Source organism: Asparagus officinalis, chromosome 5 (assembly GCF_001876935.1).
Source record: "Asparagus officinalis chromosome 5, Aspof.V1, whole genome shotgun sequence".
NCBI lineage: Eukaryota > Viridiplantae > Streptophyta > Magnoliopsida > Asparagales > Asparagaceae > Asparagus > Asparagus officinalis.
In genome coordinates, this window is record NC_033798.1 from 117,787,121 (window position 1) to 117,813,355 (window position 26,235).

The 26,235-nt window shown below is 38.5% G+C and overlaps 3 protein-coding genes and 1 pseudogene across 3 annotated transcripts; 2 read left to right on the plus strand and 2 right to left on the minus strand.

Annotated features, from left to right (window-relative positions):
- On the plus strand, window positions 4,664–7,553 carry LOC109842466 (cytochrome P450 93A3-like). Its single transcript, XM_020411340.1, has 3 exons — window positions 4,664–5,070; window positions 5,172–5,697; window positions 6,172–7,553. The coding sequence occupies exons 1-3, from the start codon at window positions 4,664–4,666 to the stop codon at window positions 6,793–6,795; spliced, it is 1,557 nt and encodes a 518-aa protein (XP_020266929.1). The 3' UTR covers window positions 6,796–7,553.
- LOC109842467 lies at window positions 12,040–13,222 on the minus strand. Its single transcript, XM_020411341.1, has 2 exons — window positions 12,441–13,222; window positions 12,040–12,241 (listed from the first exon to the last, which is right to left on the minus strand). Exons 1-2 carry the CDS (start codon window positions 13,220–13,222, stop codon window positions 12,040–12,042), a joined length of 984 nt encoding a protein of 327 aa, XP_020266930.1.
- Window positions 14,645–18,312, plus strand: LOC109842468 (cytochrome P450 93A3-like). Its single transcript, XM_020411342.1, has 2 exons — window positions 14,645–14,986; window positions 15,968–18,312. The coding sequence occupies exons 1-2, from the start codon at window positions 14,645–14,647 to the stop codon at window positions 16,622–16,624; spliced, it is 999 nt and encodes a 332-aa protein (XP_020266931.1). The 3' UTR covers window positions 16,625–18,312.
- LOC109842469 lies at window positions 18,175–18,763 on the minus strand (annotated as a pseudogene).

Below are 26,235 nucleotides of genomic sequence, written 5' to 3' on the forward strand. Positions count from 1 at the left end.
TATTGGAAGGTGAAGGTGAAAACACTCGCACCTACTTGTAAGTTGTAACCAAACGATACATACAACTATAACTAACATTCATAGAATGTGGGCTAAACAAATCCTCTTACCAAAGAATCAATCATCTGCCCATTTTAGTTAAACACAGTTAGAGAGACTAAGGCCCTCCCATGCATACGATTATTTGCCATTTTCCTTAAAAATCTTGCATCCCACTAAAGTAGCTACTTCAAAGGCCATAATTAGGTCTTTTTAGCAACAAAAAAACATGTAACGATTCCATCCCATCCTTCTTAAATGACTTAAAACTGTTCCTATTTTATTTATGAAAGGAGGGCAAAATGAGTAATATCAGTCAATTGACAGTTTGACACATAGCAAACAATTTAATAACGAGAAGAAAAAGAACTAAGTTCATTCTTCTCGTGTTTTTTTTTTAATTTGTCATTTGTTTTCTATTTTTTTTCTTTGGTTTTCTATCAAATTCATCTTTTCTTTCCAATTGATACTTTTCAACCAAAGAAATTTCTTTTACGAGTGATTCTTCGATTTCTTTTTTAAACGATTAGAAGTGTGACATGAATCAAATACACGTGATATAAAAAGTATATTCAATTTAAAACTTTTAACTAAAAGCATATTCAAACCCATCTTTTCTTTTTCTAAACACGTGTTCAAATACATGTGACATAGAAAGCATTCAATTTAAAACTTTTTAATTAAGAACATACTGGTCATACTAAGCTAAGCAACATCCAAATCAATTTTTAATTCATTTTATTAAATCAGAATGTAATAACTTACTGGTGTAAATTTTTTCAAGTGAAAGATGAATCATATTCACCTATTTAATTGAAATCAACTGCAAAATATGGAAGAGTAGAAATTATTTTATATAACTCCATTGTTATCTTTTTAATTTCATTTATATGATAAAATATGAAATGTTTCAGTACTTTAAAATCTACTTGTTTTAAGTAACACTATATATTTTAAATGTAATATGGATTACGAAATATTTCACTACTTTCATCAGCTGTTTTTATGATTTGTAATTTTGAATTAATTAGGACTATGTGAAAAATGTTACATTGTATACAGGAAGAGATTGTAGAGAGAGGGCAAATATTTTGGAGTATATAATCTAAGCATAGGTATTACACACATCACACACCCACATCCATGCCCGCGTGCACGCACAGACAACCCTTACATAAAGAACGAGAAAAAAGAACCTCCAATACGTAATTTTAATTTTACCCTTTCAATTATATTATAGTGGAAAAGAGGGTATTTCCTCCCTTTTCCTTCAAATTTTCTTATACCTGGTTTTTCTTTAAAGATGGTAACAGATAGATTAAAAATATTTTATTGTTCTGTAGCCTACTATTTTTATATTTTGCAATTTTAATTTTATAAGGGTGTATGTCAAAAATACCGCTACTTCCCTTGCTTCCCACATTTTCAGTGTCTGCCCCTCTAATATTTCCAGCACTTGAAAGTGCAAATAAAGTAGATTTTCAAATGTATTACGTTATGATCTCTTAATCAATGTTTGGTATCTGTGCCCTTCACCGCTTCTGGGATCACTTGAAAACTTTTTCTGCATATAAAATAAATTTTCAAATATTTTATGGTGCCTGACTTTTCTTTTACTAATGCTAGCCGTGTGGAGACTTTTAGGATGTAGACACGATGTAGGATGGATTGCTAACATTATTTAAGGTTTTGGTCATTATTTTCTTTTAAAATCATTGGACACAAGGAAGAAAAAGAGATGAAGACAATGACCATAACAATAGATGGCTTTAAGTCCTAAGCAATTTTCTCCCTCCTCCTATGCATGTTGACAACAAACCTGCAGTGTGTGTTACTTACGTTACATAAGGTTATGGTAACATCCCGTCGTCGTTTTCTTTTAAGATCTCATTGGACAAAAAGAAGAAAAAAAAAGATACAGCCAATGACCATAACAATAGAGGCCGTTAAGTCCTCAACAATTCTCTCCCTCCTATGCATGTTAGCAACAAACCTGCAGGATGGGTTGCTACCATATAAAACAATAGATGTCCTTTAAGTCCTAAGCAATTTTCTCCCTCCTCCTTTGCATGTTGGCAATGAACCTGCAGCCTAATTAAGGTAAGTGACACCAAAATGAAGATCTTGCCAAAAAAGACGCCCCTAACTAAAGTAACAACTAATTAATAGAGGTAGAGTAAGGGTAAAGTCCACAAAATCCTGCAGTCCGTGCATTGGTCATAGGGGTGTGATTGCGAATGATATTGGATATGTTGATTCCAAGCTTGCAATTACATTTGCTAGAAATCATGTTAATAAAGGGAGATGTAGCACTGAACATATGTGGTCTAGACTAACAGGCCTTCATATTGTACTAAGTTCACTGGATAATCTGAATCTTAGGTCAGTAAGCTGATTATATCTAGTTTGGATTCCAGTTACAGCTTATTCATTTAAGAAGAAGAAACTTTACAAGAACTTTTCCTTAATGGAGCTTGTCGCATGTCTTACAGTCGATAGTTCAGGAAGGAAGGGACTCGAGAGTCTGTTGTAATAGTCAATGATAAAATTTTAAACACTGAAGAGGATTGTTAGTCAATGATTTAAACTTTAGCTGAAGAGGATCTCTAGTTCAGCGAGCAAGGCACTTGAGAATCTGTGGTAATAGTCAATGATAAATTTTAAACAGTGAAAAGGATGGATAGTAGGATTGTTAGTCAATGGTAAGATTTTAAACTTAACTGAAGAGGATAGGAAGTTCAGCCAGGAAGGGACTTGAGAATCTGTTATATTAATCAACGATAAAATTTTAAACACTGAAGAGGATTGTCAGTCAATGATAAGATTTTAACTTTAACTGAAGAGGACCGTTAGTAGGATGGCGAAGGATGTGTTTTTATTTAGTCTTGTACTCAAGTATATTGAAATCCAAGACCAAGTACAATTACCAATGTATTTATAATATTTCTTCTTGGTGACCTCAAAAAAAACATTTATGCGTTGTAACCACGTTATAATTTGAATATGAAAGTTAACAGGAAACAAAACAAGATCATGATAATAAATACTAATTCACAAACCGCAGAAATAAAGAAAAGGAGAAAGCTTACAAAGAAATGAGAATATACCTAGGAGGTATTTAAACTAGTTTAATTTAATACAAGCAACATGAAGCTCATCAAATAAAGGATTTTGGATCCTATCCACTAAATAAAAAAAGTTTTAAATTAATGGATAGTTACCTGTGGTGACAAGCAATGCACTTGGTTTCCTACTTCAATAAAGAATAGATTCAAGCTGCGACCAAGACAAGGGAGATTCAAAGCACAGAGCAGCAGCTTTCAAGCCTGTCAAGATAACCATCTGATTGTTATATTTGACAATCTTCCTCATGTGAAAATGCTAATGAAATATTCATTAAGCAAAAGATTCTGCACTGAACTGCTTAAACAAAATTTCAGACTACTGAGAACAACAGGCTAGTTGCAAACCTAGTTTTGATATGCAACATATCAGTCCAAACGTGATTTCATACTCAGAGCCAAGAAAGTATACAAAATTCAAATTAAGGTGAATCGGATTTTTTTCCTTTTTTTAATTGATTGTATTTTTTATTTTTTGAAGAAAAAATATTTTCATCTTCTCATAAATTCCAAAGTAATAGATGACCCCTTATAAACTTTTTAACTCTTGAAGCCCCTCTCTTACTTGAACAAAGCCATAAAAATAATAAGGGATACTTGCCAAAACATGCCTGTTCTATGGGGCGTTGGTCATCTGTTACACCTGAATTTTTTATTAGCACATACTCGGACTGACCTTTTTTTCTCACTTCTTTACCATAGCAGAGTCCTTCAAAAATATAAATTATCTTTTTATGCCTCCCTCCCTCTTTCTCACCCACCCCTATACCTAATTTCATAAATTCACTTATTTCTTTACAACAAGTGATGAATAGATCATTTGAGTATTCATTTTTGTACATCTTTTCTTAGGCCTGTTCAATAGGTTTTGCAAGTGTAAGATTTATGAGAAAATATTTGGCTTTTAAGATTATATTTATTTATTCACTTTTCTAAATTACCTTGTCATATCCTCTACAAATTATATCCTAAACCATTTTAAACAGAAGGATTCTCATCTCTAAGCATGTGGCCCCTTTAACTAATGCTATGACGCCTGCGTAGGTAATTATTGGCAAAGGAAAAATGAGAAAAGAAAATATAACCAAAAAGTCTCGCGTAGATAGTTTGCATTTTAGCCGTCAATTATAATAGACAAGCGGGCATGTCCTGACTTCCTTCAACTTTTCTTATACATTGTGTTTTCTTCATAGATAGTTAGAAACAGATTAAGAATATTTTATTTTATTTCAAATCTAAGTCTTTTATAAGGGTGTGCGTGTAAACTACTGCTCTTCTGTACCTCCCACATTTTTGGGCCTCCTCCAAGGTTTCTTACACTTGAAATATTCTGCAAGAAGAATTAAATGTTTAATGGTGGCTGAGACATGACTCCTCTTTTTCCTAATGTTACCCTTTTGAAGACTTCTGGGGTGTAGACACAACATAGCATGGGTTGCTAACATTATTTAAGGTTTCGTTGTTCTCTTCTACGTCTAAGATCATTGAACAACAGAAAAAAGATGAAGGCAACCACCACAACTATAGAAGATGTCAAGTCCTATCTAGTTCTCTCCCTCCTCTCGTGTCTATGCCTGTGGCTCATCTCCCTCATCACTCTCCATTGGCGAAGAACCAGAAATGTGCATCTCCCCCCAAGTCCAATGGCCATTCCAATAATCGGTCATCTCCATCTATTGGGCCTCATCCCCCACCAAGCTCTCCACAAGCTTTCCCTCTGCTATGGCCCCCTCATCTCCATCCGTTTAGGATCCCACCTATGCGTCGTGGCTTCATCACCAGAAACTGCAAAAGAGTTCCTCAAGACTCATGAACTCTCCTTCTCTGACAAGCCCCCCTCAAAAGTTGCTTCCTACCTCACCTATGGCTCTGCTGACTTTGCATTTGCCCCATATAGCTCCTACTGGAGGTATATAATAGTATTAAAAATCTGTCCAGTCAAATTTAATGTTACAACAGAGTGTGTACGCCTAACGAATTATTAATTATCTTCTTTTATTTCTCTAATAGGTACATGAAGAAGTTGACCATGACACAACTGTTAGGGGGGCAAACACTTGAACAACTGCTACCTGTGAGGCGCCAGGAGATTATAAGGCTTATGAAAAAGTTGTTTGAGATATCGGAGAAGGGAGAGGATATCAATATGAGTGCAGAGCTATCGAAATTGACAAACAACGTGATATGCAGGATGGCAATGAGTCGAACATGCACAAAAAATGATTTTGAAGCAGAGGAGGCACGAAAGATCGTAGAAGAGATGACTGAGCTGGCAGGGAAATTTAACTTGGCAGATTTTGTAGGATTTTGCAAAAACTTGGACTTCCAAGGTTTTGATAAGAGACTGGAGGATTTGCTTAAGAGGTTTGATAAGATGATGGAGGGGATAATGAAGGAAAAGCAGGAGGAGAGGCAAAAAGAAAGAGATACTTCCCAAGAAATAGCAAAAGATTTGCTTGATATAATGCTTGATATAGCTTCTGATGATGATGCAGAGATGAAGCTGACAAGAGAAAACATCAAAGCTTTCATTCAGGTAAAACCATGATAACAATTGTCTATAATTTATTATGATATATAACAAACCTTATCTTGCTAAAAATTCTGTGACGTAAATATATTATCATAACGTATGCAAAAGAACCCATGTAGCAACCACAATGAGAAAGTCTCTGACAAGGTAGAATAGCAGAATTTATAAAAGATAAAAACTGCACAAGAATTGATGAGGATCAACTTACAGAGCAATGATCTTTTCCAGATTGGTTTAGGCTTCCAGATCCCAACATGCAGAAATAAATGAAAGTTTGTCACTTTTTCCTTCAACAATTAACTATAGTAAAATTGTAATGTAAACCTTGTACAGAATTATTCTTGTATTTTGAGCAATTATCTACATCTGACAAATTAGAAATTTTAAAAGATTGTACAAAAATACGTTTGTTTCTAATTTTGAAAGCTTACACGCTATGACAAAAGACTTAGTTACTTAGTTGTCAATGTTGCACAGAATGTCTTTGTGGGTGGCACTGATACTTCAGCAACCACGATAGTGTGGGCATTGGCAGAACTCATCAACCAACCAACCATACTCTGGAAGGCTAGAGATGAAATTAACACAGTCGTTGGCATGAACAGGTTAGTCAAAGAATCCGACATCCCAAACCTCCCATATCTCCAAGCTGTTGTAAAGGAAACACTGAGGCTTCATCCAGCAATCCCAATGATCATCCGCGAATCAAATGAACACTGTAAGATTAATGGCTATGACATCCCTGCAAAAACAAGGCTTTTGGTCAATGTATGGGCCATCGGAAGGGATCCAAATCACTGGTCCAAGCCACTTGACTTCAAACCGGAAAGGTTTATCGAAATTGGAAAGGGGCTGGATGTTAGAGGCCAACACTTCCACTTGTTGCCATTTGGCAGTGGTCGGAGAGGTTGTCCAGGCACAACATTAGCCTTGCAAGTTACACAACCAATGCTCGCTGCCATGATACAGTGCTTTGATTGGAAGGTCAATAATGGTCATGGGATGGTCGACATGACAGAGGGGCCAGGATTCACGTTGCCTCGAGCTAAACCATTGATATGCAGGCCTGTTGCTATTCTGAGCCAGATGCCTATTGCTTGATAAGAGTGGGGTTAGCTAATTACTGGGTTAATAAGGACCAAACTTGTTTAAGGTTGTGTGAGAATAAATGTAGCACGTGGTTTGTCCATGGAACTTTATTATGTGAATGCTACTGATTTAGTTACTTCTCCCTGTTAGAATCACAATTCTTCTTTAAGGTTACATGTCCAAGCTATTGATGAAGAGCTAACTTGAAAGTGTGAACCAGTTCCTAGAATTTAGAAGGTAGTAAACATAACTTAGGGGAGAGGTTGACACCTACACCAATTAAAACAAGGGATGATTGGCATGCCTCTACTTTCCTCTCACTTTAGGGAAGAGGTTTGGGCTTATCACCGCCTTCTTATAATACCTTTCACTTCAAATAATGCACTATTGGAAGATGAAGATACATATAACTACTAGTAACCAAAGGATACGTACAGTTATATCTGGCATGTATAGCATGCATGTCATCCAAACAAATCCTCTTACCAATTAACTAGTAACCAAAAGATATGTGCTGCAAAGGCTCCATCATCTGTGCCATCTTATGGCAACAGACATACAGTTACTAAACCATCCATATTTCAACCTGTCCATTTTCCTTACAAATGTTACATCGAAGCTTTAGAGCATACTAATCACGAGCTGGAGATCCAACATAATGCAAGCAGATGGTAATAGTTTTGAAGTACTTCTGCAAGAAACATTTAACAATTCCATCTCACTACTAACTGCTCTATGCAAAACTATGATGTTCAACATTTTTTTTTCCCATTTTCACAAAAATCATGTAGAAGCTGAAATGTGGATACAGTATCCTTATAATTGCTCATATGAATGATCAATCTGTTTACTCTATCTACATTTGTTGCTTCAACATGGTTTCATGAAAATTGGAAAGACACAGTGACAAAGAGACTGGAGAAAACTGATTTGCGGCAAAAGGTAGGGACTAAAGAACCACTTGTATGCTCCAATGATTCCATCAATACAAAGACAAATAGACTATATCCCTCCAATATTTCTCACCTCCTCTTTTTCATGCATAAATAACTAATCAACCAAAGTAGTCATACTGAAATCTTTAATTCAATCAATTCATGCCTTTCACAAGAATATATCAAATCAAGCACAGATTCTCAAAATCATAGGTTAGATAGTCATGATTTCATTAATCCAGAAATATAGATGGTCATATACATGTTTATAAGTATTAAAATCAATAATTTACATAAGATCAATAGTGTTTTTTCATTTACAGAAGATCAATATATAATATATAAGAAATAGATGTGAAGTGTAGAATATATGTTCAAGAAGTGTATGAATGTTTCAAATTAAAACATATATTATACAACCGAGTGTATGCCTGAATAAACTTATGCACGTATTCAAGAAGTGTCCACGAATCTTCAGTACAGGTACAGATAATGTCTGGTATAGATACAGCTTCCGATAAAAGTATCCAAGTAACGTAGATGAGCAATGATAAAATTTAAACACATAAGAGGATTGTTAGTAGGATTGTTAGTTAATGATAAGATTTGAAATTTTAACTGAAGAGGATTGATACTTCAGCAAGGGACTTGAGAATCTGTTGTGATAGTCAATGATAAAATTTTAAACACTGAAGGACCATTAGTCAACGATAAGATTTTAAACTTTAACTGAAGAGGGCCGCAAGTAGGATAGCCAAGGATGTATTTATCTCGTCTTTCCGTCACATATATTAAAGTGAAGACCAAGGAAAAGTACCAATTGCATTTACAATCTTTCTCCTTGCTGACCTCAAGGAAAACACTTCTTTGTTGTAACTACAGTCGAATTCGAATATGAAAAATTAACAGAGAAAAAAAACAAGATCATGATAACATTACTAATGCACAAACCGCAGAAATAAACAAAAGGAGAAAAGTACAGGCATTTACAATCCATTTTTGTAGAACTTTTCTTAGGGCTGTTCAATAGGTTTTTGAAGTGTAAGAATTAAGTTTTAGAAATGAGTAAATATTTGGCTTTTAAATTTATATTTATTTATTCACTTTTCTAAACTACCTTTTCATATCCTCTGCAAATTATATCTTAAACCATTTTAAATAGGAGGATTCTCATCCCTCAGTATGCGGGTACTTTAACTAAAGTTATGACTCCTATGTAGGTACTCCTTAGCACAGAAAAATGAGAAAATAAAAGATTAAAAAAAATCTCGTGCAAATAGTTCACATTAGGTTTCAATTATAATAAATAAGACGGCATGTCCTCTCTTTGTTGTTATTTAGAAGGAGATAGACAAAGAGAGTAGAACTAAAAACGGGAATATTTTATTGATCGTAAAAATGCAAAATAAATACACAATGACCCTTAACTGAATTCCTTTTTTTTTTTTTTTTTGCTACTAACAGGGACACGTTCCTAGGCACTTGACCTGAAAAACAGCAACTAACCTCCTAAAAAATAGAGATAACAGCTAGTGCTCCTAAAGACTAGGACCTTCATAAAACAGAACAGAAGACAAGAGTAAAACAGTAGCTCTTAATTCACTAACATTCTCCTCCTGAATTTTGAGCTGCACGTATACCTGACTTGTCCCTAAGAGTCTCAAAACGACCGACATGAAATGACTTTGTGAATATGTCTGCTAGTTGATTTTCTGAATTGTAATACACCAGGTTCACTTCACCTGATCTCTGAACCTCCCTTAAGAAGTAATACGTAACTTTGAAATGTTTTGTTCTTCCATGAAAGACCGGATTCTGTGAGATGACCAGAGTGGCCTGATTTTCCACAAAGATCTCTATGTTATCATCTTGATGCACATGCAAATCATCCATCAGCTTCTTCAACCATATTGCTTGATTTGCAGCTGCAATTGCTGCAATGAACTCAGCTTCTGCAGTTGATTGAGCCACCAGCTCTTACTTCTTTGAACACCAAGAGAAACATCCTGACCTAAATGTGAAGCAATAGCCAGAAGTGCTTCTAATGTCTTCTACTGATCCAGCCCAATCACTATCAGAATAACCCTGCAACTTAAAATCCTAAACTTTGCAGAACTTAATCTCATATGAGATAGTACCCTTCAAGTACCTCAGCACCCTCTTTGCAGCTACCATATGCAACTCACTTGCATAATTTAGAAATCTGGACAGGACACTTACAGGAAACATGATGTCTGATCTGGTTGTTGTGAGGTACATTAGGCAACCAATTAAGCTCCTGTAAAGACCTTCATCTGTAGGGTCAGCTCCATCATTCTTCTATAGTTTTTCTTTCTTACCCATTGGAGTACTCACACTCTTGCACTCCTCCATACCAAACCTCTTCAAGATCTCCTTCAAGTACTTCCTTTGACATATGAAGATCTCGTTTTGAGCTTGTTTGATCTCCATGCCAAGAAAGTAGGACATTTCACCTAAATCAGTCATTTTGAACATCTTCATCATATTCTGCTTGAACACAATGATCTGAGCCTCATTTCCTCCTATTACCAGCAAGTCATCCACATAGAGAGATACAATAATCAAGTCAGAATCCAACTTTTTAACATACAAAGTGGACTCACTTAGGCTCTTCTTAAAGCCTAGGCTCAGCAAATGTCCATCCATCTTGTTGTATCATGCTCTGGGTGCTTGCTTCAAGCCATACAGAGCCTTCTTCAGCACATAAACCTTCTCCTCCTGACCTGGTACAATGAATCCTTCTGGTTGTTCAACATAAATCTCTTCCTGCAACACTCCATTTAGGAATGCAGATTTGACATCTAACTGATACATTTTCCAACCCTTTTGAGCAGCTAAGGCAAGAACTAGTCTGATAATATCTAACCTTGCTACAAGTGCAAATGTTTCGGAGAAGTGTACTCCCAAACCTGTGCATAACCTTTTACTACTAACCTAGCCTTATGTTTGTTCTGAGCCATCAGGGTTGAGTTTAGTCCTGAAGACCCACTTCAGTCCAATGATCATCCAGTCTTTAGGCTTCTCCACCAACTCCCAGGTCTGATTTTTTTTTTTATCGTGGCCAACTCTTCTTTCATTGCACTCATCCATCTCTGATCATCTTTGGCTGCTTCAAAGCCTGTTGGCTCCAGAACAGCCACATTGCACCTCTGGTATATAAAGATCCGGTGCCTCTGACTGGAATGTCATCCACCAGTTCTTCTAATTCCAAGGACACCTTTTCTAGTTCATTCTGAGTGTCATTAGCCCAATTCCACTCTTCAACTTCTAAGAACTGAACATCCGTACCAGTGATTACCTTTCCATACTTTGGCTGATATTCTGTAGGCCTTTGACACAAGGTTGTAGCCAACAAATACTCCTGGTTCAGACTTCTTTTCCAGCTTGTCTCTCTTGACCTGTGGAATATAAGAGTAGCATAGACAGCCAAACACCTTCAAGTTTTTTAGAGTTGGCTTGAACCAAACAATGCTTCAAAGGGTGTCTTCTTCTCCAATGCCCTTGTAGGCAATCTATTCAGCAGAAAAACGGTTGTATTTGCTGCTTCTGCCTAAAGTTCCTTTGGTAAATTCTTCTCATGCAACAGACATCTGGTCATCTCCATAATGGTTCTATTTTTCCTCTCACTAACTCCATTTTGCTATGGAGAGTACCGGACAGTGAGCTGATGCTGGATTCCAGCTTCCTCACAAAAAGAGTTAAACCTCTGTGAAGTGTATTTTGTGCCATTATCAGATCTAATGACCTGAATGCTATAGCCACTTTGATTCTCAATCCATCTTTTAAACTTCAGAAACACTTCAGCAACTTCTAACTTTTGATTCATGAAGTAAATCCATCACATTCTTGTATAGTCATTAATGAAGATAATGAAATACTTGTTGTCACTTAGTGAAAGAGTTGCTTGTGGACCACAGAGATCTGTATGGATCAACTGTAGCCTCTCTGTAGCTCTCCAAGTTGACTCCTTGAAAGGAAGTCTGGCTTGCTTGCCCATCAAACAAGTTTTGCAGCTTGAGAGTTGCTCCTCCAGGTTTGGTAACCCTTTTGTCATCTCATTTTTTTACATGAACTGCAAGCCTTTATGGTGAAAATGCCCCAATCTTTTGTGCCATATCTCTAAATCATTGGTCTGACATTTGAATGCCACTTCCTTCTTTTCGAGAGGATTCAGAGAAAAACTTGTTTGCTGCATATTTATCTTGAACTCCTAGCCTCTAGAATCAAAGATCAAACATTTTCCTTCTTCAAATGTTACCTTAAATCCCTTTGCTACCAACTGCCCCACACTTAGCAGGTTCTAATCAATCTCAGGAACATACATTACATCAGAAATCAGCTTAATCCCTGCACAACTCTTCATAGCCACAGTCCCTCGACCCTCTACTGCTAAGTATTCTCCATTTCCGATTCTCACCCTTAATTTTATTGACTTATCAAGGTTTCTAAACAGTTTCTTATCACTTGTCATATGGTTTGTATAGCCACTATCAACAAGCCAACTGTCACATAGAGTGCTAGAAATGAAACAAGAGGCAACAAACAGCTGATCTACCTCTTGCTGGACTACAGCATGTGCTTCACCTTGCTGTTGATCTCCCTTCTCCTTGCAAAACTTATCAATGTGTCCTATTTTTTGACATCGCCTGCACCTTACATCTGGCCTTCTCCAACATCTAAAATAGGGATGATTCTTTTTACCACAGTGCTTGCATGGAGAATATCTTCCTCCTTTGTTTCCTGCATCCTGCAGCAACCTCTGATTTACTGTCACTTCCCTTCTTCCCTTTCCACTTCTTCTCTTTTCCTTCAGAGCTATGTTGCACTTTGGCCCTTAGAGCATCTTCAACACTTCCTTTCAACCTCCTCGACCTCCTTTGTTCAGGTGCTTGCAGAGCTCTGACCAATTCTGCTAGCTTGATCTGAGACAAGTCCCTGGTATTCTCCAATGAAGCAATGGTTGCCTCATACCTCTCAGGCAAAGAAACAAGGATCTTTTGCACCAACCTATTGTCAGAGAGGTCAGTGCCAAGCATTCTTTCCTTGTTTGCAATGACAATCAACTTGGTCGAATACTCTTTGATTGTCTCAGACTCTTTCATCTGCAATCTCTCAAACTCCCTGACCAAATTCAACACCTTCATGCTCTTGATCATTTCATCTCCTTGGTACTCTGCTTTGAGGAAGTCCCAGATTGTCTTAGTTGATTCACAAACCATAATTCTACTGAAAATGGCTGGTGGAACAGCAGCATACAGATAGGCTTTGGCCTTGGCTTTTCTAGTTTTCATCTCCTTGTGATTTTTGATTTGATTCAGGGTTAGATTGTCAGGAAGTGCAGCCACCTCATAGTCGTCTTCTACTGCTTCCCAGTAATCACAACCCTCCATGTAGGCTTGCATTTTTACTGCCCAAGCTTGATAGTTCTCCTTATCGAACATTGGTGGAGCCAAGACAGGAAGATTGCGCGAACGTGCTTCCATGTTCACTCAGCTTCTTTGAATGCAGACTCACCTCTCGATCACTCTCACAAGCTATTTCCGCAGCCCCTTAAGATCAAGGCAGCTCTGATATCACTGTTGTTATTTAGAAGGAGATAGACAAAGAGAGTAGAACTAAAAATGAGAATATTTTACTGATCGTAAAAATGCAAAATAAATACACAAGGACTCATAACTGAATTCTTTTTTTTTTTTTTTACTACTAATAGGGACACATTCCTAGACACTTACTTGACCTGAAAAACAGCAACTAACCTCCTGAAAAATAAAGATAACAGCTAGTGCTCCTAAAGACTAGGACTTTCATAAAACAGAACAGAAGACAAGAGTAAAATAACAGCTCTTAATTCACTAACACTCTTCCTTCAACTTTTCTTATACCCTATTTTTATTTCATAGGTAGTAACTCATAAAGGAAAATGTCAAGTGTACTACAAGAGTTGCACTACTCTTGTACTCCTGGACACAAAGAAGTGGGGATCATTGCAACTCATAATTTTCTTTTGTAAAATAAAAAGATCAATAACTATTTTACTTTTTTCAAATATAAATCTTTTATACTTTTGCAGCTTTGATATAAGAGTCTACATGTACTGCTCTTCTGTACCTCCAACATTTTTGGGCCTCCTCCAAGGTTTCTTTCACTTCAAATATTCTGCAAATGAACTAAATTTTAAATGTCTTGTGGTGGCTGCGACATGACTCCTTTTTTTTCTAATGTTACCCTTCCAAAGACTTTTAGGATGTAGACACAACGTAGCATGGGTTGCTAACATTATTTAAGGTTTAGTTGTTCTCTTCTGAGGTTACTGAACAGCAGAAAAAAGATGAAGGCAACCATCATAACCATAGAAGATGTCAAGTCCTATACAGTTCTGTCCGTCCTCTCGCGTCTATGCCTATGGCTCGTCTCCCTCATCACTCTCCATTGGCGACGAACCAGAAATGTGCATCTCCCCCCAAGTCCAATGGCCACTCCAATAATCGGTCATCTCCATCTATTGGGCCCCATCCCCCTCCAAGTTCTCCACAAGCTCTCCCTCTGCTACAGTCCCCTCATCTCCATCAGTTTAGGATTCCACCCCTGCATCGTGGCTTCATCACCAGAAACTGCCAAAGAATTCCTCAAGACTCGTGAACTCTCCTTCTCTGACAAGCCCCCATCAGAAGTTTCCTCCTACCTCACCTATGGCTCTGCTGACTTTGTGTTTGCCCCGTATAGCTCCTAGTAGAGGTATGTAATAGTGTTGAAAATCTGTCCAATCAAATTTAATGTTACAACAGTGTGTACGCCTCACGAATTATTAATTATTATGGAAAAAGTTGTTTGAGAAATTGGAGAAGGAAGAGGATATCAGTATGAGTGGAGAGCTATTGAAATTGACAAACAACATGATATGCACGATGGCAATGAGTCAAACATACACGAAAAGTGATTTTGAAGCAGAGGAGGCACAAAAGATCGCAGAAGAGATGACTGAGCTGGCAGGGAAATTTAACTTGGCAGATTTTGTAGGATTTCGCAAAAACTTGGACTTACAAGGTTTTGATAAGAGTCTGGAGGATATGCTTAAGAGGTTTGATAAGATGATGGAGGGGATAATGAAGGAAAAGGAGGAAAGACAAAAAGAAACTGACACTTCCCAAGAAAGAGCAAAAGATTTGCTTGATATATTGCTTGATATAGCTGATGATGATGATGCAGAGATGAAGCTGACAAGAGAAAACATCAAAGCTTTCATTCAGGTAAGAGAGAACAACAGTCTATAATTTTTATTATGCTATTAACAAACATTATCTTGCTAAAATTTTCTGATGGATATATATTATCATAACATATGCAAAAGAGCCTGTCTCATATACTTTGTTGCCCACACGTGACAACATATAGCAAACTCACCCATGTAGCAATCACAATGGAAAAAGTTCTGATAGCATATAGAATGAAGAGTAGATGAGAGACCAACCCCCACCCCACAACACCCCGTGCAGCTGATGACAGTAGTCTGAATACAAGAGATAAGTGTGCTAAAACACTTCGAGACATGGAAAAATAATTAGACTTCTATCAATGTAAAAAAAAGGACAGAGTCAAATTCCTAAGTATCTAAGCTGATCATCTAAAGGTAGATCCATGAAAGTAGGTCAAAACAGCGCATAATGGTTGTACATAAGTGGAGGCTACAATAGATAATAATAATAATTTTACAAAAATCCTACATCAAGGCAAACATTAGAATTAAAGTAATATTCACCAACTAAACTGTTACTTCTTAACAGCCAAAAGCTTGCAAAAGTAAATTGTTTTGTATATGTTTCATTTTATGAATATAGCTCTGGTACAAAAATTCTCAAACTGATCTGATGATCTCAACAGGGAAAAGAATGTCCTGGATATTAATAAAAAAATAGATTTATGCTGGAAATCAAGTTACAAATTTATAAAAGATAACTGCACAAGAATTGATGAGGATCAACTTACAGAGCAATGATCTTTTCCTCAGGTCCCCAACATGCAGAAATAAATAAAAGTTTGTCACTTTTTCCTTCAACAATTAACTATAGTAAAATTGTAATGTAAACCTTGTACGGAATTATTCCTAGATATCAAATAGTATTTAGTAGTTCAAACATTTAGCAATTATTTACATCTGACAAATTGGAAATTTTCAAAAGATTATACCAAAATACATTAGTTTCTAATGTTTGAAGGTTTATATCCTATAGCAAAAATTTGGTTACTTTTTCAATGTTGCACAGGATGTCTTTGTGGGAGGCATTGTTACTTCAGCAACCACAAGAGAGTGGGCATTGTCAGAACTCATCAACCAACCAACCATACTCCGGAAGGCTAGAGATGAAATTAACACAGTCCTTGCCATGAACAGACTAGTCAAAGACTCCAGCATCCCAAACCTCCCATATCTCCAAGCTGTTGTAAAGGAAACACTGAGGCTTCATCCAGCAATCCCAACGATCATCCACGAATCAAATGAACATTTTAAGATTAATGGCTATGATATCCCTGCAAAAACAAGGCTTTTGGTCAATGTATGGGCCATCGGAAGGGATCCAAATCACTGGTCCAAGCCACTTGACTTCAAACCAGAAAGGTTTATCGAAATTGCAAAGGGGCTGGATGTTAGAGGCCAATACTTCCACTTGTTGCCATTTGGCAGTGGTCGGAGAGGTTGTCCAGGCACAACATTAGCCTTGCAAGTTACACAACCAATGCTCGCTGCCGTGATACAATGCTTTGATTGGAAGGTCAATAGTGGTCATGGGATTGTCGACATAACAGAGGGGACAGGGTGTACATTGCCTCGATCTAAACAATTGATATGCAGGCCTGTTGCTATTCTGAGCCACATGCCACTTGCTTGATACAATCAGGGTTCAATAATTACTGGTTTAATAAGGATTCAAACTTGTTTTAGGTTTGTGTTGATGTTAATAATCAAACAGCTAATTAAGAGAGGGGTTAGGTTATCGGGAGTCCTCTAACTCCTCCAAATATTCAGTTCTGGAGCAAGCTGTTCTTATCTGCACATATAAGAACTCGTAAGAGGACGGAGTTGGGTTCTCCGCTTGTTCCTCCAACAATCAAGCCAACAAATCGCTTGAGTAAAGAAGAAAATGAACTCCAGAAATTCTTTAGCTCAAGGAGCAGGAAAATCGCTTACATTGGTGCTGAGAATAGTCCTCATATTTATAGTAATAGTAGAGGGGTGGTTTGGTAATTTCAGCTGAGTATAGGCGGGCAGCTGAGTCGGTATTTGCTTTACAAGTGTCGACTGCCCAGTGACAGGAGTCACTTCGGCATTTTATATGAAGTGACAGGAGGCCCATGGAGCCAACATGGTCTGATATGTTATAAAGACTTTTAAGAACGGAAAGATGATGATTTTGACTATGCATTTAATGTAATGGCAATCAGCTATCAGCGGGGAGACCAAGGTATGTCGTCGTCTTTCTACTCGTCAAGTAGAGAGCCCAGAAGTATCGCCTTTCGAGTCGGCTTCATGAGATGTCAGCCGAATAGGTGATCGTGTAAGTCGCTTGTGGAGTCGATCTAGCGAGGTCGACATGTAATGCTTTTTGAGCCAGCAACGCAAAATGTCAACCCTTCGAGTCGTATGAGCTGGGGACTTTTGATTATCTCGAAGTGGTGAACTAATTTAATAAGACAGTTAATGTGGACACTTGTCTGCTATTGAATGGAGATTATTATTCAATAATTAAAGCATTATAACAGTTGTGTGAGAATAAATGTAGCATGTGGCTTGTCTGCGGCACTTTATTATGTGAATGCTACTAGATTAGTTACCTCTTCTTGGTAGAATCACAATTCTTGAAGGTTACCCAATACCCATCCACTAATGATCAAGGGCTAAAATAAAAGTGTCAACCAGTTCCTAGAATTACAAGGTGGTAAACGTGACTTATGGGAGAGGTTGACACCTACACCAATTAAAACAAAGACTTATCAACAAGCCTCAATTTTCCTCCCCTTATGGGAGAGATATTAGAGCTTTTCACCGCCTTATTTTATAGATTTAACTTGAGATATCACCATACTAAAGATACATATAACTACTAGTAACCAAAGGATACATGTCTATATCTTACATGTATAGCTTCCCATTTTCGCACCAAAACATACATCTCTCAAAAACTTGCATCTTTAAAGGGTACCAATCAAGAGCAACAGATCCATCTCACTACCGATGTTTCAATTCCATCTCACTACTGAGCATTCTATGCAGAACTACATTTGATCAGATGATCACTCCCTGTATTATAGCTACTGAATGATTTTGACAAAATGGGAAAACCACAATGACAATGAGACTGAAGAAAACTGATTTGAGGCAGAAGATAGGGACTGAAGAACATCTTATACGCTCAAATATTCCTCAAATAACATGATCAAATAAACAGACTAATTAAATTAAATCAGTTCATAGCTTTCACCAGAATATATCAACTCAAGCACATATCTCAAAATCCTAGATCAGATGGTCACGATTTCATTAATCCGTAAGCGTTGACAGAACAAACCTAGCTACAAATTAAACAACGACAACAGAGATCAAGCAGGCACACAACCTCAAGCCCTCTCGCCGCGAATTCTCCTCGCCAGCTGAATATCTTTCGGCATGATCGTGACCCTCTTCGCGTGAATCGCGCAGAGATTCGTGTCCTCAAACAACCCAACCAAGTACGCCTCCGCCGCCTCCTGCAGCGCCGCCACCGCCGACGACTGGAATCTCAGATCCGTCTTGAAATCTTGGGCGATCTCCCTAACGAGTCTCTGGAAAGGGAGCTTCCGGATCAAAAGCTCGGTGCTTTTCTGGTACTTTCGGATCTCTCGGAGAGCGACGGTGCCGGGGCGGAACCGGTGAGGGCTGTTTCACGCGCCGCGGTCGCGCCGAGCGACTTGCGGGCGGCCTTTGTGTGCGCAGCCTGCTTCTTGCGCTTGGCCGCCGGTGGATTCTTGCGGTTTGCTTCGGTTCTCGCCATTTTCTAGGCTTTTGAGATTTGAGGGATTGCTCCGGTTGTTTGGATGTTAGGCATTTTGGGGATTTCGGGTGAAGTTTTATGGAGGAGCAGAGGTGAGAGCGGGAAAAGTTTTCGGGAGTTTGGAGTGAGATTTTGGACGTTTGCGATTTCTGGGAGGCATTGATAGGATGGAGATTTAGTTGGGTGCGAGCAAGTGGCATCGCGGATCTGCGCGCGTTAGCATGCGGAATGATATTGCGACCGTTGGAGTTGAAATGGCGATGGAATGGGATCACTGTAGATCGAGACAAGCGATCGGCGATGAGGGTTCACCCAGTTCATGTTAATTGGGGACCGTTCTGATTTTGAATGCAGTGACGACGGCATCTGATCTTGGGAGTGATAGACGCGGATCGCAAACTGGATTGGTGAAGGAGAACTTTTTAAACAGCCGCATTTTTCAATGTTTATTGTGCAAAGTCGCCGTCTCGAAATTAAATTACACAAAACAAAGCGAAAAGGGTCGATTTTGCAATTACGGACTGCACGGGACTAATAGTCCGTGCCAGTTCCGCTACCCGCACTACTCCGCTTTCTTTTCGTTCGTTTCTTCCTTCTTTCCTTCTGCGATCTGGCGTGACCACTCTCCCCGAAGAAAAAAAAACCTGCTGCCTCGTCGACCCGCGCGATCACCCCGCGATTCCGCCCCTTCGGTCACCGCCATGATGTTCCAGACGTCGCAATTGTAGTAGGCCATTTTCCGCGCCGCTCGACAATAGCTCTCGTGACTGAGCCTTCAACCCCCCAAAACCCTAGCCTTCAACTTCTGACTTCGACCCCTTCCCATTTGCAGTCGCGCCTAACCCTAGCCCTCCCGACCTCGTCGCGCATACCGACACCATCGACGCCCCGAACCCGACCCATTCTCCAGGTGTGTTTTTGTTTTAATTTTCTGTTAATTGGGAGTTAGGGTTTAGTTCTAGCAATTATTTAAATATGAGAGGGTTTAACAATTATTTTTTGCAGAGGGATATTCATCAAATTTGACTAGTTAATTTTGCTCGTTAATATTTGGCTAGAATTGGTAGGATTAGTTTTTATTTTGGTGCAATAGGAATGAATAAATGTGGTTTGGGGGTTAGGGTTAGCCAATTATTTACAAATGATGAAAATTAATTAGGGCTGTAGCCATTATTGAGATTGATTAAGGTAATAAATTTTGATGTTGATTTATTCAGATATATACATTATTTGGCATATGATGGACTGTGTATTTTCAGTTCGAGTGAACTCCATTCCATTATTTGTTCTCTTTAATGGAGCCTCCGGCTCGGAGGTGAATGATTTGCCGGTGTCATGATGGAGGTTCTCGGAAAATCGCATGCTATCTAAGTCGTGAAATTTTGATGGAATGACTAAGGGAAATACACAGAGTTACTCAAAATTAAGAAGAAGAATATAACAATTAAGGTTTCTTCAACTGATCCTATAAATGAGAGTAGAAACTATTGCCGTGGAGATTACCGGAAATGAGAATTGAATGACACTAAACAATAAAGTCGAGAGCAAGCGTCATTGAGTTGATTATATTGAGAAGTATCACCGATTCAGGAATTTGCCAAGTTTCACGACTCATAGGAGAGTTTTCTCGGATGCTTGACTTAAGAGTCAACGACGATGTCGATTGGTTTTATGACATCTCCAGTCAGAGGCCATGGTCTCAACGACACAACGTATTAAGTGAGTATTCTATCGGTGGAACGTCAACTATATATTAAGCGACGCATTCATGTTCATGTACGGTTACCCCAGTCGGTAGCATTATAGAAGATGAAGCAGATGATGATCAGATCATTTTGAAAAGATGGCAGTCAAACTTGTTGGATAGCATGCATGTGCAGGCGAATAGATGATGACGCCCGTGGCATGGAGCAATTTAACTTAACAAATGAATAATGTGGAAGCCTGAAGATCCGTTGCCCGACGGTTTCATACGATGGAGGGATTGGATAAATACTTCTCAAGGCTGGATTAGGTTGATGTGCGGACCAATTTACAACGCGAACCTGAGGACTCATTTAAAAAGGGATCTATTCTCGCAGAACAAGAGGCACTGCATTTTTGCATATCGAGAATGCGTCCATCAAGAATCGGGTCAAATTCAAAGCCGTAAAAACTAAATGCAAGCAAAACTACAATGTGAAATGCTCTTTAACGATAAGAATGAAGTAGAGAATGCAACATGAGCAAGAATGGAAAATAAAAAATGTCTGGTTCTAAAATGCCGCTGTGAGCAAAATCATCAACTGGGCAATTTGTACATATGTAGATAATTGCGGCTTCCATACATGTTGTCAACCCGCTTGGTGGATGGTCGATGATGATATTCTGATCTTCTTCTATATAGGTAAGCTAATTATGGCCTGAAGTTAAGAGCTGAACTTGATCTGAACTGCAAGTCAGATATTTCAAGAAGGGTATATGAGCATGCGAGGGGATAAATAAGTCTAAATATAAAGGGCATATGATGCAAGGAAGAAAGCGTTGGTCTAAATTTTTGGAGATTGGGAAAAATCATATGAAATTACGTCCACAGTATCGTTGAAGCTATCAAAACCGAAATAATCCGCCGTACTGAATTACAAATATTATCCGAAGAGATTGCACCCGGGTATGAGAGGTTCACATCGCGTGTTTGGGCATTGGATGTCGCTATTAAGGGCTTCACTTTTGTCGGGTCCGTATGAGCATTGCTGGTACAAGAACACACATGTATACTGGAAAGTACAAAGGCTGTGCTTCTTGTAGCGACGGTGTAGATGCAAATGCGGTTATTCTCTGCTAGCATTGCCAGTCGTGCGACGTGTGAGGATACGTCTAGTTGGAAGTGGTTTTGAACTTATATACAAGTGGTCTTCCAATGTCCTGTGCGCCAGAATAATTAACTTATTTTCGGATAGGATGAAAGGAATTAATAAGGGCCGTTACATGAGGGTTTATAGTGGCACCACATACCAATCGATATTGTTTAGGCATATAAAGCAGATAATTTTCAAGAAAAAACACAGGTGAGATAATTTGCAGAATCTTTTGTGGCAAGCCGGTGTGCGACCAGACACATTAGTGTCAATGAACATCGCAGGCAGAAAATCAAGGTCTTTGTCAATTAGATGCATCATAATGGATTGAAGAAATAACTTGAAGCCTCGCAATTCGAGCATCGTGGGCATTATGTAAGGATATGAGGGTGTGCGGTTTTTGCATTGTGAGACTAATTGCGTCCGAGCTTTAACGGCGTTCTTAAGGAGCACGAGCTATGCCAATTACAATGCTTTGCGTTGCGAGACATTCTATAGACTAAACGCATTCTTCAACAAAAAGGCGTGGTGGATGGCCATAGCTGCGCAACCAGTTACCTACCAAAAAAATGAGTCATTTTGCATAGAAGAATTGAGGCCAAGCAAGATCATGTAAATTACTGTTATTCAACGACAATACGAAATGGCAGGTACAAGATTGTGACGTATCTCCACCGTTAAACTATTTGCATGTTGATTGAACTGGCACATGTAACACTACCACAACTCCAAAAAATACCCTGTCACATGTGCTTGGCCGGCTTCTTCTAATCAGCGGAGGTGTCTAGAATTTCCAGATAATCCTGGTATTGCTCGCCTTGTATTCAACAGGCTCTACTATCAAAAGACATATATCAGTGAGAGTTTTTCATCGCCACCTGATGATAGTGGGATTGGCCCTGAATATAATGACCACATTATATTCCCACCTCAGTAACGGAGACACGACAGCGTCGACCCCGCTGTTGCGAATTAGTGGGAACGCATGGGATCAGGCGAGATAGGAGTCGTCAAGCACAAAAAATGTAGTCTTGCAAACAACCGGGACAATACTCGACCTCGTTGGCCATCTAGACACAAATAGATAGCAACTGAATTGCGTCTGTAATTATTATCAATGTTTTTTATTTTATATTACTTTAATAAAGAAACTGAATGTACTATATGATGATATTAACATGTGTATAATTATATGTGCAGGTTTTACACCATGGATCCTGGCGGTTAAGTGATGAGTCTTAGATGACGGCATGGCTCAGCATGTTCACATATGATATCCTTGTACAAGGTAATTCAGTTACTTTATAATTTGTAATATTTGCATTACCATAATATGCATTCTTCATACTATCATTGTCTACTACAGAGAGGTCCCGAGTATCTTATAGGTTGATCATTTAGCCTGCAGCCATAGCCAGTGGCGGTTAAGGACGGATGAGCGTATCATAGCAGCTGTGGGACAGGGCCGGCTTCTTGACTTGTTCAAAGCTTCGTTGGATAAAGCTCGATTTGGCCCTACTGATTGCGTTGAGGATAGATGGAGACCTGAGACCAATACTTTCCACTTCCGAATGGGTGAGGCTACCATTACTCTACAAGAATGTATCCGTGATACTCGGTCTCCGTATTAGATGGTCCGTGCATACCGGCACTGATAGTGATGTATGGCCTCGAATGTGAGGAGTTGTTAGGTGTAGCTCCAGAGACTATGCCTAGAGGAACTATTAAGTTGAACGTGGTTGGAGAGACCTTCTCAGTACCGTGCCGTTGAGCCCCACAAAATTTGGTTGACCAACATGCACGTGCAGTACATTATGCACATGATTGGTACGTATATTATTCCAGATTCAAGTAAAGATAAAGTGCATGCGAGGATGTGTATTTATAATATGAATCTGTATTCATGAATTAGCTTATTTTAATAAATTGGAAATATTGTGAATATGCTAGGTGGTTACCATCCTCGAGGACTTGGACGTGTGTGGTACAAAATCTGTGGGGTAGATGCTGGTTTGGCTTATTATTATAGAGAGAGATGTCAAAAGTGGCACTTATGCAAAACAGTGAGCTTAAAGGGTGTCTAAGCTTATTGGCAAGTATGGCATGGGAGAGACTTCATTTGAAGCCAAGACTATGCACGCATTTACAATTAGATGGACAAATTCCACTGGATGCAGGTATTGTATTTTAGTGTAGCGAATATAATTGTAGTTTCATTGTGGTACTAAATGTATGATAAATATTTTTTGTAGATGGAATGTCGAAAAATGCTATGACGCAGACCCCGGCTAGACAATTAGATTCTTACCGGAATGAGCTTGACCGTATGAAGATTCTTTCATATAATCTTCACCGAAAACATGCGTTTTTTCTTCTACATACTAGAAACCCAATTCTGATATGCAACTGCAATAAATTATTGTAGATGGAATGGGAGCCCTACACCCAATTTCTACCTCAGCCTACCCGCCAATATGCCCAGAAATACCAAGTTGTATGGAGAGCTAGAGTTCCTCTTATATGTTGGAGATAGTAGAAATGCATGTACCGGACCGCAGTGCTTCGACAATATTCTTGCACAACATGTTCCGCAGTTGTTGAAAAGATGAGAGGAAGGCAAAGAAGGGAGCCAACAAATAAACTGGATGATCGTGCATCAAGCTTTTTTACACAAATGGGATTAGGCATTTTTGTTATTGCTAACCAAATTGAACCAACTCCTCGGAATCAGATTACTACACTTGGTATTGGGACATAACCCGAGATGGATACTTCATCGACACAATACCGTTGAGTCGCCAAAGAGGATATGTGCGCCCGGGGTATAGATGAAGAGAGAATTAGTAAGTATTTCATATTGATTTAAGTCCATTTTATTGGTACTTTATGTGTTGAAAATTTGCAGGTATCAGCAATAGATTAATTCAACTCTTGCCCAAATTCGTGGTTTGGAATTGGCGCGAGCATACGAATAAAATTAATCCTCAAATTTACATTCTGTAATATCAAATTAATATGAAATTTGTTTATTGAACTATCTATCGCAGCAGATAGAAACCGAAGCAATGAACATGTATCAATATAATCAGGCTATAATGCAGAGGCTTCAACAAGCTTACACCGAACTCACGAAGATCGTCGATGATGGACGGGAGGTAAGGTCATTCGTATATACACGACAACAGCGACAAAGTCGAGGACTGCAGAATACGATGAAGCTGGACCTTCCAACGTGTCGACGATGGAGCTGGACCGTCACAACACAAACGCAACCGGATCACGAATCGTCGTAAGGCGGTATGGAGGACGACGAAGACAAAGGAGGAGGAGGAGAGTTCTTGGATGTATATGTAAACTACAGGTTATATACATTTACAACTATTTAGGGATGTGATTTTTGGATTTGTAGATCGATAATATCATGTGATATGTTGATTTCTAGTGGGTTTGTGGTGTTATTATGCTGATTTGTTAGTGGAGTTTGTGCGTGTGATGTGATTTGTTTGATTGAAATGAGCTTATGTGGTGAAATCAGTATGTAATTTAGTTGGAGTTTGTGTGGATGTATGCACAGGGACTACATGAAATGCAGTGGTGAATGAGTATGTGACTGTTAGAGGAAGTTTGTGTGATATATGCACAGAACTACTTGAAATGTAGAGAAATTGGCACAAAAAATGTGCACAGCGAGTGCACGGACTGCTAGTCCCGTGCACTTGGTGTTCAGCAAACGGGTAGTGCTCTCTGCTTAAAAGTCGGGACTGCTAGTCCACCTTTTAGCAGAAAGCAGCTGCTGGAACAACACAAGTGCAGCGGACTGATAGTCCCGTGCACTGGTTTCAGCAGCGGGTTTGCTGAACACCCAGTGCACGGGACTAGCAGTCCCGTGCACTTCGGAAATCACCCTCCGCTGCAAACCGACCCTTTCTGCTGAAAAGGGCGTTTTTGCTAATATTTTTCAGTTTAGGTCGATTTTGCCTATTAAATTTTAAAAATGGTTGGTTTTAAAAATTTCTCCTTTGGTGAATAAGTAGGATCGCTCTGCAAAATGCCCCCTAAATCAATCGTAATTGAAAAAAGTCGCCCGCACGTCTAACTGCATGTTTCGGAACTTCCGATTCTACTTCACTTGAATTATAATCCATTTAATCGATGTCAATTATAATCTAGGGCGATTGATAAATTAGTGGATTATAATCTATTTTCGATAGTTGAATGTTTAGCAAATACGGCATATAATTCATAAGTTGATTTTGTTGTCAAAATAACAAAAAAGAATATGAGTTTGTGAGTTAGTAATTCAAGCATTGAATTTCATGAAATCGTAAGTGATACAATTGTCTTTTTACTTGGTCAAACCTCGTAGCTTATGATCCATCCAAACATTGGCAGATCCAAAAGAAAGGTCCCAATAGGTTGACCACAAGTGACAATTTATCTAAAATAAAAAATTAATATTATAAAACTATTTTTACTTGTTTGGAAGAGAGAACGGAGGTTGTCGTTTGGATTTTTAGGTAGAATAGAGAATTGTGGGGAATGGATTTTTAGGTTTTTAATGTTTGGTCTCATTTGACCTAAAGTATTAAGGGAAATTTGTGTCAATACCCCAAAAGCAAAATCTTCGTATGTTTC